This window comes from Anopheles stephensi, chromosome 3 (genome assembly GCF_013141755.1).
Source record: "Anopheles stephensi strain Indian chromosome 3, UCI_ANSTEP_V1.0, whole genome shotgun sequence".
NCBI lineage: Eukaryota > Metazoa > Arthropoda > Insecta > Diptera > Culicidae > Anopheles > Anopheles stephensi.
Genome location: NC_050203.1, coordinates 38443299 through 38457265, shown reverse-complemented (window position 1 = coordinate 38457265; position 13967 = coordinate 38443299). Strand labels below are relative to the sequence as shown.

The 13967-nt window shown below is 45.7% G+C and overlaps 1 protein-coding gene across 19 annotated transcripts in view; it reads right to left on the bottom strand.

The window, feature by feature from the left end:
• LOC118511865 (poly(rC)-binding protein 3) overlaps nucleotides 1–13967 on the bottom strand; it is a 143637-nt gene that overhangs the window by 53437 nt on the left and 76233 nt on the right. For 18 of the 19 annotated variants that reach the window (XM_036055454.1, XM_036055453.1, XM_036055461.1 and 15 more), the window contains one exon: nucleotides 12547–12872. In XM_036055454.1, coding sequence (XP_035911347.1) covers nucleotides 12547–12639 — 93 coding nt within the window. In that variant the 5' untranslated portion in view covers nucleotides 12640–12872. The remainder of the gene's footprint in view (nucleotides 1–12546; nucleotides 12873–13967) is intronic. The other variant, XM_036055456.1, reaches the window with a different exon arrangement.

Here is a 13967-nt window from a genome sequence, read left to right as displayed (position 1 = left end):
CGCTACGTTTGTCATGTTAATGTAACGCATCATTTATACAGTTTGATGAATTTAGTATTTAATGATAGCAGTTTGAGTATAACGAAAATAAGCGAACTCTCCCTCTTTCTGTAGTTCTCCATAGTTCCACGGGTTATTCAAAGTCTTTATGCAACATTAGACGAACAAATATCTCCAACAATTTAGAACTCCAACATGGGCTGCTCAGCTAATCGTATACTTTCTTACTAAACTAAGTGGCAACATTACCCAGAAATTCCATCAGAGAAATCCAATCCATCCCCTTCCCCACCGAACACGATAAGCTAGCTATGCAGTAATTAATTACAAATCACTTTCATCCTCAGACTGTCAAACGTCCTCCGCTCTCCGCTCTCTGCGAATGGTGGGCAGCCGCGCCGTAATGAAGTAATACTTCCTACGCTAAATAATAAATTCAAATCACTGCACAGCCGTGGCTTAATGATGATGGGCAAGGATTTACCGAATGATTGATGAAATAAATTTCGCTTTAATTGGTAGGGCAGTTTCTATCTTTAAGTAAATCCCATATTTTTATGATCCAAAAGCTGAGCGATAAACTCGCCAGTAAACCCATAAAAGCTTAAGTTACTTCTTAGACGATACCTTCATGTACGACACGTGTCCACGTGTCTGATATACCTGCCCCTTTTTGTGTACAATCCTTCTTCCAGCGGCGTGCGTCTCCGTTGGAAGAATCAATTATATGCGTGCCATGGGAATTATCAGGCCTTCTGTCGGGCCCAGCTTCTGAGTACTTTGAGTCTGAGTCTGAGGGTGAAGGTATCCAATTTTCCCACATGTCTCTCCGCCATCTTTGCATCGGGTTACTCTTGAAATTACACAATTTGAGCGATGGGTACCGTATATAAACAAGAGGCTTTTAACTATTCAAATTCCACAGCTTTGTTACTTTCTTTGATCGTTACTCAATTGAGTACGGCTCACCAAAACCAACAAAAAAAAAACGGCGTTGGAACTTTTGGAAACGTTAAATGCCGCACCCGGCATCGGTGCTGGCTGCTACTGCTTTTTAATTATGGGAAACACATCAGGTTACGAAAACATTACTTCTTCGGCCGAAGCCCGAAGCTCTGAAACCGTACAACAAAATCGAGAGGAGAAAAACACAGCGCGCCGGCACGACAAGAAAAAAAAAGCATTCCTTTGAAAATTATATTCCACTTTTTCGGTTTCTGTGCCTTTCCAAACATTGCTATAGTCAATTTTACAACGCCGTGAAAGGTAAGGACCTTTCGATCGTGTGGGCGCGTTTTGTACTGTGACCGGGAGGGGGCGCGCGAGTGTTCCAAGGATCCGTAAAGTTAGAGGATTCTAGCCTAGGTTGGGCGCGTTGTTTAGCCTCCTCCTCCTCCTTCCCAGAGAAGCATTGTCTCTGCCCTAAAGGTTGACTTTTTTCGCCCTCACTGCCCTCGCTACGGTGCTCCTCAGCGCAGTGGTTTTTGAAGCGTTATCAAACCGGTGCGCGCGTACCCGAGCTTACATGCTTGAACAATTTTCAGTTCAGTCTCGGCTATTGTGGATGGTGCCCTGGCTGCTGGTTTCAATTTTTACAGCTGCCCCCGAGCAAGACCGTTGAAGAAGATACATCAATTTGGTGTACTTTGCGAAGACGAGACATGATGACAACCTCTGTACCAGACCGAAAGCCCCTTTTTACTTTTCCAAACATGAAAAATAATGGTAACAAGGTTCGTTTGAACATGATCGAAAATAGCTAGGGGATTGACAAATAAAATGTTCGCAGGAATGGAAGGAGACCTCCCTCTCGGAAATGTACTCCGTAGGCCTTCGGAGTTGATGTATGGGTTTTCTTTCTTGAACAATTGATGTCCACTCTAGAGTTGACTCACCGAGAAAACTTATTCCAACCTCGAGTTCAATAAATTACTACCACTATAATGCAATAATTCTTCGAAATTCATTTTACATGTCATTATTAAGGTTTCTACTAATGAAACATGCCTATTAAACTGGTACGATAAGTGGCAGTGCCTGTAATGCACCGACCGCAATTGCCGTTGAGCTATTACAGGTTCGGCAGTCCTTCTCCGTGCTCTGCAGAATGGTTAGCTTCAACCACACATTAATCCAGGATAATTGGTTTTCTTCAAACCAACACACGTCATGCCGACTTTTCTGTCCCCGTAAGCTCCACCGACGACAAGGATATTTCAAACTCGGAAGAGATCCGAACCATTCATCACATCGAGTGGAGAGACGACAGTTTTACTCTGTGGACCTGATTTTTGGGATCCAGTCGAGAGACGGAAAGCAAGATGGTGGTTCATTGACGTACTTAGTTGGACGTACAAGCAATCCCCGCAGCACAAGTTCACCCTTTTGGACACACACACACACAGTTCCCTCCCGTTTCTCTGCTACCCCCCGTTGTCTAGGCAATTCTGGTTCAGAAAATGCAAAATATTAGGCACATATTGTTGACCGGGAAAACTCGGCCACACCAGCAACTGTACACAGCCGACACATCTGCAAACAAACTGCCCGTGATGGTGGTCCAAAGTGCCGGAAAGTGTTATCCGCCCCGATTATGAGATGCTAGAAAACTCGCACACGGTCACCCAATCCCTAGTAGGCGAAACTGGCCGTCTGGTTAAAAGGACAGCACAAATAGTTCCGTGTTCTAGAGCCTCTTTCTCTCTTTCGCTGGGTACGAAACGACACGAAAATGCAATAAGGCCCACAATACTTTCTTCGGAGCAGGAGTACCGGTAAGTGCTACATGCGTAGAGTACAACACACGCAACGTACCATCATGCCTCTCTGGCCCGTGAGAGCTAAATGAATTCTAAAATGAAAATGAAAGGTTCAGAAACGACCACAAGGCCGAAATGTGTGTAATTTTCCTGACCTAGGAAAAACGGATAGTACAGTGAAATGTCTACCCAGCATCCCCGTGGGGAGACGGCAATAGTAAGATACCCAGCAAACCCACTGGAATGAGATTCCTTCTGTGGTTTGAAAGCAGGAGGCTTATGGCTAATTTGTGAAAACAGTGCAAACTAAAACCTGGCGAGTCTTGTTCCCTATTTGGGGATTGTGTTGAATTTGTGGCGATATGGCTGGATGCTTAAACCTCAAATTTATATGGATTTATAGTTAAGGACATGCGAATAGTCATGGGAAGGTTCCATTTTTTCGGAACGGAACGGAACCTGCTTCTTTTTGCTGAAAGGAACGGTACGTACCTAGTAGGTTTTTTTGAACCTACTTTAAGACGGCGGAGGGGCGGTCCGGTGGCCGAGGCGATAACGGCACCGGTCTCCACACGGTAGGACCCGGTAGGGTTCAAATCCCATCCAGACCGCCTCCCCGTACGCAGGGCTGACTACTATGCTAGGGTAAAATCAAGTCCGGAAATCACAGTCGAGAGGCCAAGACCTCTCGAGGTTGTAGGGCCAAGGAAGAAGAAGAAGACTTTAAGAAGAAACTTGAAAAAATATTTTTCAAAATTTTAGAAACGATTACCAAATGCAAATAGTTCAAAATGTAGTGTTAGGTGATAGACGCAAGTTCTCCGTAAAAGTATACAAATTGAAAAAAGCCATACAATACTTGGTTGTTGCGTTGCTTTTGCTGCAATATGAATGCAGCTCTTTGCAGAAGAAAAAGAAGTAAAAGTGTACGTTTTAAGCTTGCCTGGGATAACAAACTGTGAGTGCAAAAAAACTTACTTTTGATATTGTAATTGAACCTAGGTTTAATCGTTCCATCAAAGGAACGAAACGAACCTAGCCGGTTCGGAACGATATTCCCATCACTACATACGAATGAAAGTCTTATGAAACTAGGTCTAAACAAATTCCTTGGTGATTGTATTGGGACCTAGGCTTGTTCGTTCCATCGAAAGGACGGAAGGAACCTAGCCGGTTCAGAACAATTTTTCCCATCACCACATACGAATTCAAGCCCAAAAAATTATTTCTTATAAAATATGAGGTGCGGAAACGCATCTCTTTAATGGAACAAAAAGTTACACATCTTAAAGCTGCACATCGATTCTGCACACACGAGAACGGGACAAGCCAGCATAGAAAAGTTGTCCTCCACCAAGTATAAACAGACCTGAATTCCATAAAGCAGCCAGGCAACGGAATGTTTCGAAAATTGGCGACGCAAAACGACCGAAAGCAACGACCAAACAAACAAACAACCACGAAAAAGTACAATGAGGCGAAAATAAGAAAAAGTTAATTAAAAAAGTTTCGATATGTAAACCGAAAGCGAAATATCGTTTATACCTTTTTGCCTGCGCATAATGGTGTGAGGGGGGGGGGGGGGGCAGACCATGCCAAAAGCACTCCCCATTTGCTTCTGTCGTGTGAAGAAAGGGACTTGCCTAGAGAGTGCTCGCTTCCCACACCGTTCCGCACAGGTAGGTTGCTTGGTTGGTGGTTGTATACGCGCAGAGCCAAACTCACTGAGCTCTCGTCGCACACACACACACATTCTAGACTGTTGTGACTTTCCTATCGATGGCCATCCTTGGTGGCTTTGGCCGGAGGGCGGATGGAAGATGTTTGTTGTGTTCTTTCATTTTATTCCACGATATTATGCTACATGGAGGTGCTCCATGAGTTTCGCTTCCGGGCCAGCTGCTGCTGCTGCTGCTGCTGCTGTTGCGCTTTCCTTTGCCAAAATATCGCTCCCTTCTTCGCATGGCATCTCCCCCACAAACCACGCGCATTGGTTTCGTTTTGTCACATTTTTCCTAACCACTGCTCCTCCTGCTACTAACGCCGTGTCCTCACACTGGGGAGATGACGATGTTTGTTGAGTCTTTTGTGGCAATGACAGGACACAATCGTTATCTTAACTTTTTTTCGTTGTTGCTCTTTCTTCTATGCAGCATTTGTTGGGAGACCAACTTTCTCCTGTTCTAGTTCGTGGAACAGGTGGAAACAAGCGCAGGCGACTTTCACCACATAATATTCTTGTAACTAGAATACTCTACATGGTTTTAGGGTTTTTTTTAACAAAACAAAAACATTTTGATAGCAAACAGATGGCGAAATGATTGCTGAAGCGAATGAAGTTCGCATGCACAAAACCGTCGCGATGAACAGTGTTTGAAGAAGCATCGATGTTAAGAAACAAATTGTTGTTGTCGATTGCCATCTTGTCATCCGATGCTAATTCATCGTATTCTCTTCCATGTAAGGAAGGTCTGCATTTGAATCGTGTCTGCCTGTACCGGACACACCGGCACATTGAAGGAAAATGTCAAATGTTTCCCTATCTGCCAACCTTTATTGCACATCCTACGTGCAGTTGCCCTTATAAGGGGCAGCATCCACCACCGACGGCTTCAAACTATCCACCCGTTACACACACACACACACACAGACATTGAGTGCAAACAACTGCAGCCAAAACGAAGATGCACCGAACGATACCGGGATCTTGCAGTCGGCGTGATGTAATCGCAACAAATCAAGTTATTCGTTATCAGTACTTCAACCTCCGAGAAGAGCTTACGGGGAATGCGGGAAAATCGGGGCCTCTACTCTACCAACTGCCAACATTATTGTGCAGCAGCTCCTTTATCCCCCCCCCCCCCCATTTCCTCCATGCTGATGATCTCTTAATCGAGCTGATCAATAGGTTCAATGGAGGAGGGTTAGCATGTACCGTTTTCAATCCCGATACGAGTGTGCTGCTTTCGACAGTCGACAGATAACGTGACGATGCTCGACTGCTTACCGGGAGAGTTATGTTGCCAAGTTCGCAAACGGTACAGCAGCAGTCAGCAAATGGAGATGGTCGATTACGAGCCCACAGAGCATCAAGCTGGTCTCGAATACACACACACACACCAGAATGAGGACGCGAGCGCGCGCGCGCACGAATCGTAGGGTGGTCGATGGAGCATCAATTATTTACCGTCCGATGGGGTTGCAGTGCCAAGACGCATCAGCATCTCATTTGTGTGTAATATGATGATATGGCAGAGAAGAAGCTGGAAGGTGCTGCGAATGGTCAGAGGATTATCCGATCCCACCTGAGCAGGACGACCCCGTGGTTCCAGGAGCAGCATGATTACGATAAGTGGAGCAAACATCGTCCACTGGCAACGACTGGCAGGATTTATGGACAGCTGTAATTCTGTGAAATCGTGAGCACTAAGCGTGTAGCGGCGCTGTAGCTTTCTTGGACAATAACTAGTACCTACGTTGATTACCCAAGACATAGCCCATGATCAACTTGGTCCCTGTGAATGCGAAGCCTATCAGTATTCTTCAAATTTGTGCTTTAAATATTTTCTTGAAAACTTGGAAGGAACGATTTCTTTTTGTGTCATGTCAGCAATACTTCTGGACAGAATCATAAAGAGCAAACATCTACAACGTGTGGCCTGCGAGAACAAATTCTGCTAGATACACACCACCATCTTCTTTCCGGGACAGGATAATCTTGTTCTAGCCTCAGCAAGCAACCAGCATTGCGAATTGCGAACGCAATGCAATATCACTTGTGCCTCGGTGCTAACTTGGCCAGAGGTAATCCAAGAGGAAAGCAATTAGTTGATTGTTTTTGTGTGCTGTTGTACTAGAGCTAGCTGGCCCTGTACCTTCCTCCATCGTTGCGGACTTCAATCCAATTGCCAGTGGTTCTGGGAAAGGAAAGGCCATCATCATATTTTCCGAAACCGGTATACATCATCATCAGAGAATGTAGAACAACGCACAAAAACCTGCCCAGATGGAGACAGGTTAAATAGTTCTGCCATCGTAAAACGAGTTCCCAGCTTTAATCGTATAATAATTATCATTAGTGTTTCATTGACAATGTTTGACGTTGGATTGATTGGTGTTAGCATTTTGCAGAAGATTTAAATTACCGCACACGGCTGTAACTGTGCGCTAGTACACAGCACACACATCCATCGCGTTGATGATGAAAAACATGCTCCCAGGGGAGCGGCGGCGACGATTTGTACCAAAAACGTCTAAGCTAACATTTACCCTTAGTCTGGAGCAAAATAATTGGTACAGAGCATGTCCAATATTTTTCCGTCGGGTAAGGTTAGGTTCGGTTGATTTGTACCAGGGACTATTAGTAAAAAATCAACATAGACAGCTTATTCCTATGGGCGAGCTGTTTTCCTTCGGATGCTACCAGATCGTCGCTCGAATCGACGATGCTGCCAGAACCGAGGCAGATGTACGGGAGAACGTTTCATAAATGTTTTTTTTTGTCCCCCTTCTCTCGTCTAGTTTTCTGCGAATTTCCTTCGAGTCTGGAATGCTCCGCAAGTTTGAAATCGATCGGAATGAACTTTCCAATTACGGGAAGAATGAATCCAATTCAATTAAGCGCAACGGCGAATCTCCGCACACGATATCGATGCCACTCTTCTTGCCATCAGCCCTCCCCGAACACTCCATTTAATTCGCTCGTTGTCGTTCGATGTTTCTTATCAACGGAATGCAAATATTGTACAAGCTGGCAGCAGAGAAGAGTCCGCTTCTTGGCAGAAGGTAAGGTAGGCGAGATGTAAAGCTACGGGTTGAACAAGGATATTATCACCATTTACCAACTGCAGTGCCTCTGGAAGAGGGGTACAGCAGAAGCCCACCAAATTATTTTCCAACTGCATCGTATGTAATAGGATACGAATAGGGTTTTTGTGGTGAATTCTATTACAAATTCTGGATATGAAGTTGTAGGTTGTAGAAAATGCTGCTGATGATGAACGTCCGGATGTTGATACTAGAATCGTATGTAAAGTAGCTGCACTATACAATTACCAAAATCTAGCGCCACCAAACAAATGCCAGTTAACTTCGCACAGTAGTGCAGCACCCGCAAAAACAGCCATGCAGTACACACACACAAAAGGCAGGCAGTAATTAGATTATGAAATTAAATTTTTCAATTTTAATTTACACCCCATTTGCACGACACATTAGATTTAATTACCGGGCAAACAACGCTCGCTTACCGGCGGTGGCCAGGCTGAACCAGCCCAGCAAAACCCTGAAACCGAACCTTTTCGCATCCAAAGAGCGAGGAGCGATAACGAATCCGAATGGACAAATAGCGTGTGTAGCGTAGTGTGCGCGCCGTTTTCCGCGTCAGTTTCACGCGACACATGACGTTTCCTTCCGCCGGGTCGCCTGTTTGCTGTGTGCACCACACGTTCCTTAAATTGGAAAGGATTTTTACAAAAATCACATGCCAGCTTTACCGTAATTCAATTGCCAGTGAATCCGTAAAAATGCGCGCCCATACTTTGTGTGTACCACCCTCCGGCCGGCCTCCCGATCGGCCAGCTGGTGATGGTGCAAGGCGGCTAGGCCAGAGGTTCAGCCAGGGGATAGACGAAACAGGTGCGGGTGTTATTATATATCATCGCGTACACATGATGCGAATGCTACCTTAACAGGAATCAGTCAACGGTGAAAAGTCATAAAGTCGTCAACAAGCTCAACCAGGAGTTAACACAATTTAATTAAACCCCAAACGGCGCATTTCGGGCAGTGTGTACAGCACAAATACTGATGACGGGGTTTTGTGCAGAAGCGGCCAACGAGAATGGCACTATCACCGGTTCACATACATTTATTGAATCATCCTACTTTTTATTGAATTACTAAATATTTTATAAACCACGGCTTATGGAAGAAGATGGAGATTGGAATATTTGGATGAGGTCCTGTACTCTGTGACTTACTTTTACCCAAGACCTCTTCAGCTGGATAGTTCGTCCCACGTGCGGGGAAGCGGTCTGGAATGGTATTTGATCCTCGGTCCTCGGTGTGAAGACCGCCGCTTTTCTACCCTATTTCTATTCTCAATAAATAAAAGCTCATGAGCGTCATTACTATGATAAACGTGAAGAATTTATCAAATCGATCCTATTGTTTTGCGTTTGTGGAGGTTGTAGCAATCAATAGCTACAGAAAACATTACGTTAGCTAGGTACCTGTGCACATGCACAGAAAAAGGCCTGAAGGATTTTATAAAATGGCCTGCAAGTGACAGGTTAAAGGCACATCATGGAAAGGCACGTGTGCTGCAGCTGACGGTTCCATCTGCGTCCATCATTGTGAAGCGTGCACTAGGTGTCCCGTTTTTGTGACAGGTACATTACCTTGATATTCCTCCTGATGACATAACGATCGGAGCAAAAAAACAAGCACAAGCTGTTCAAGTTGGTGACGTATGGAAAGGTGGAACAATTACATGCCAATAGAACTCAGCGAACGCATTGTAATGATATTCACTTATTCACCTTTAACGTAAAGCGTGCATCTTCATATCCGTAAATATATCCGTGGACGGGACACACCGTTGCTTCAAGTTGGCGTGCAATTCAATTAATTTAATTAGCCATAAATCAGGGAGCACACGATCACCTTGACACAAACTTTCACCATCATAGCACCGAAACCATTGCCGCGAGTGTTTGCCGCCCGTACGCGAGCTCTCATTGCGAGGCCCAGCCAAATATCGCCCAACGTTTTGGGAGGGGGCGAACTGAGAGCTCCATCCACACCACATTTCACGGGAAAGCATCTAGCTGCACGGGATTAGCGATCAGCACAACATTCCAACCACTCCGTTGGGCTGAATTCCGCTTGCATCTAATTAGAATTCGCTGTTGGCGTCCCGGGGAAATGTTAGTGAAAATAGTGGGGTGGCATTTGACGTGTGCTCGCTCTATGTAGCAGCAGCAACAAAAGATGCTTGCTCGAAATTCATAGCCAAGCATTAGAAGCCATAACTGCTCCGCCACACCCGGAGGACTTCGCTTCACTTCGGGCCCATTATTGCGCCCATCATTTAAAGGTGATACGGGACCGTACGAGAATAAGTGCATTCTGTGACTGTGTGGTCGCCGCTAGTGTTTGATGCCCATGTCTGTCTAGACTAACTTGGATGGTGGTCACCTTTTTACCGATACACCCGGTAAAGGTGCTCTTCACTCGGCATTTAGTCCAAAAGGACGTATTAATTCGACGTCACCGACGGTGCATAGCTTAGCCCCGAAAGTTGAAACACGCCCTTCGCTAGGCACGTTTTGCTCGCTCCAACTTGTGCATCAAAAACGATCCCCGCCCCGCTGCATACACTTTTCGCAATGCCGGACCCCAGAGTGGACAGACTAGACTGATCAGACCGTAAATGAAACCAGACAGTAGCTGCCTCCCGCCGAGCGGCGATGACAAATACACACATACCTGCGTGATATACTACATTTTTCATAAGAAATGAAATAAAAGCAGCATAGCAGATGCTGGGCGAGGCGTGGTGATCGTCGCGCACACGATATGCTCTGGGAGTGCCCGAGAATCGGTGGGCTACAGTCATCTCGAACGCGACACACAACAGAGCGCGGCTCACCACGGTGGTGACGGCGGGAATGATCTTCTTTTTTGTTTGCTCGCCACGCCGACTAATTAACGGAATAGTCCTTTGGATTTAATTTTAGAACCAAGCCAACGTAAAGCACATGTATTTGGCATTTTCCGTCGCAGTGTGATTGCAACATACGCAAATACGGTGCCTGTTGTTAGTTGAATCGACCGACCGACCGCCCCGCACCTTGGTTGAAACTATTCCGGGTAAAACAAGGTGCAAGGAGGGACAAAACAACCAACCACACAAACCATTGGCAATGGCTCACAGAAACAGCAGTAGTAGGGAAGCAGGAAATGGTGCTTGAAGTTACCCGTTTCTTTACGTTTGAATATTACACTGGATCTGTTCTTTAGCTTAAAACATTTACTCATGCGACAACAAAACGCATGTCGGCATGTGATGTGAGTTTTGCAAATGAACAGTTAAAATTAATTTCAATCTAAACACCGCATGAGTCATTCTTACAACAAACGAAACATTCAAAAGAAAACAGGGAAAAAATGAAATGTAACACATAAAGTGGGTACAGCAAACGTAGATAGTTAGAAGAGAGAGACAACGGAAAAAGACTCCACAATTTGCAACTTCCATGCAAAAGCCAACCTGCCCACTTTCATTACCAACAAGGAACCCACATCATAATCATCGCCGCAGATCCTCAACTACCCTTTCGCATGGAAGCGGAGCGCACAAGAGCCGACCCTTCTTGGATGCTCCGGGATTTCTACCTTTCAAACATGCATAAACTCTTGAGCAATGATATCCTCTCCTCGCTTGCCACTTCAACCCTCCCCCCCGGTGAAGAAACGTGAGCGAGTGGATGTGAAAGTGCTAAAGGGACATCATCTCACTCACGCTCGTGGTCGCCTCCCCCAACAGCTACAACGCCACCACATCACATCATCCCGTCCGTCGTCCTATTTCTATCGGCTCCTTTGTGTAGTGTGTCCCAGAGGTTCCCCCCCCCCCTCCCCATTCCTGATGTGATGTTTCGTCGTTGGCCATCGTCCTTGTTTTTTGTTTCCGTCTCGCTCACTCTCTCTCTCTTCCTCTCTCTCTCTCTCTCTCTCTTTGACTTTGGCTGAGTTACCCTACTCATTTCCAGATCCCAGGCCGGGTAAAGGAGGAAAACCCAGGACCGGAAAGGAATCCTTTTGATGGTGAGCGTACGACCGATGATCATGAAAATGATGAACCTGATGATAGGAGCGCAGCTAAAGCAGGGACGCTCTAAGGGTTCTTCCACCGCTCCAACTGTCTGACCGAAAGCGGCAGGGCTCTTGCCGCCACTACCGCCCTCGCATCGTCGTACGTCAACGTCCTTTACTGCAGACTATGTATAAAACATATCCATCATGAGACCACGAGACAGGCAAGCGGTTTTTTGTTGCCTTCCGTTTTGCTCTCTCGCTCCGTGCGCGCTGAGTGGCACGGAAATCGTGAAGAACCCTCTCACAACCCGTGGCAGAGAAGTGACAAGAGAAGCGAAAACTCAACGCCGCCCGCCACACATCACACCGGACGGCGTCCCTGATGATGCGTTGCGTATAGTAACAGTGTGCTCCAGCAGCCAGCGCACATCTCGGCAGCAGCAGCACCACTACTTCAAGTGTTGTATAATTAAAGAGTCTTCTTTCTGCCTACACGGCAAAATCTTTACAGCTGCTGCTAAATGAAAAGAACGAGCACGCCGCACACTCAGCCACGCGCGGTTGAGGAGGATTTCGGCACCATTTCTTATCCACGTCCCTGTCCCAGGGGACAGGCTTCCGAGCGAATGGAGGTGTGTGTGCCGCCGTATTTGCGCGATAATCGAAGGATGACTTTTCACAAAGTGCCTTTAAGTATGCATTTGGTGCATGGAACTGTCGTTGTTTTTGTAGAAAAATTGCGCAACTGTTGGATAGCTTAGCAAACCTTAATAACTCAAAAAAAAGCTTCAAAACTTAAATATTAAAAAGATTTAGAGGACAAACATATTCAACTGGAGGAAGCTAGATCAATTACCCATCCTGCCTAATGGTTAACGATGTTCAGGAATGGGAACGTCTAAGACAACACTCGGCGCAGTTTTCGAAACATATTCCTCTATCGCCACACCCCACAGAAACCTACCTTGCCTTGCATGATGAGTCGAATGGTGAGCGTAACTGCCGGATCGTCGGACAGGTTGATGTCCCCGATCTTGACCATTTTGGTGTCCTCCATTTCGGCGAAGGATTCAATGATGCTTGCTTCGAAGGCGGTTATTTTGACTGATTTTAAGCACACTGTTCACTGGATAAAGCGTTCTCACTGGTTGTATTGCTTGGGCGCAGCAGTCACTTTTTACCGGGAGAGTTGCAGGATACCTTGTTTCGGATTTGCTTGCTTGCTACACTGTATATGGTTGTTCTGACGCTGTGCTGAAGGAAAAACGTTGAATCTGGTACGCTGGAGAACTGAACAAATGCGAAATATGCGTCAGCAACTTCACTGTGATCAAATTTGCAATAAGTGATTGCTCATTTAAACAAAGCTACAAACAATCTGCAGATACCGAGCTGCCACCACACATTCGCAACATTTTTTTGCTACCAATGTCGAAGTGCAATAGATGTTCTGATTTAATTACACATCAAACGGTGCTATGAACAGAGCGAAAGAAGAGCTCGGCAACAGTGGCAAAAAAATGGATGTACGTAAAAAAAGGTCCAAAGTTGATTAATTAAAAACATCCACCAGAAAATAGGCGAAAGTGACTTGTTCCGTTTTCCACCAGGCGTGCCCATTTTTTGCCATAAACCGGATGGAAACTCATCTTCAATCTTTCGCATCTCATCCACACACACACACGCACGCACCCACCGACCTGCTTCCTGATTCTCAGCTCGCTCGAACGTGCCTTGACAAAGTGGCACACAACAAAACCAGGCAGGCAGGCAGAATGTCCTTAAAAAACATTACGGATCGAGGAGTTCGAAAGAAGCCTTTCGGGATTTCTGCTACGATGTCATCGCCCAAGATAGATTAAATAAATTAAAAGTAAATCTAGGCTCCATGTTTCTTCAGCCTTTATTCTCTGACAAACCGGCCGGGGGGCCGGGGGACCAAAGTGTAGCTTTCCCGATTTAGATGAGTTTTTCTGTAGTCCTCAACTCAGAGCCCAAGCAGAAAAGGATGGGTTAAAAAAGTTTTTGTTTGCTTTTTTGTAGACTGTTGCTGTTACTTTCTTGGCACGCATTCGCTGCCTTTAGGTTGAAATGTTTAAACGTGGAGCTCTTAGTAGAGCAATACTCTGCCCCCACCGACGAAAAAATGCGCCCCGACTTTGCTCGAAAAGGATCTTCCAAAACTTCCAGACCCATTAATGCCACCATTACACGGTCAGTGACATTTGCCCTCATCTTCCGTTCCAAAACTGGGGGATAATCTGATGATGCGGAAAATTGCGCTCCAACATCATCACCTACATCAGATCAAATTATCCCTGAAGAGGGGGAGTAGCAAAAACGCAACATAACAACACAAATGATGTGGGATTCTATCAGCTTGGT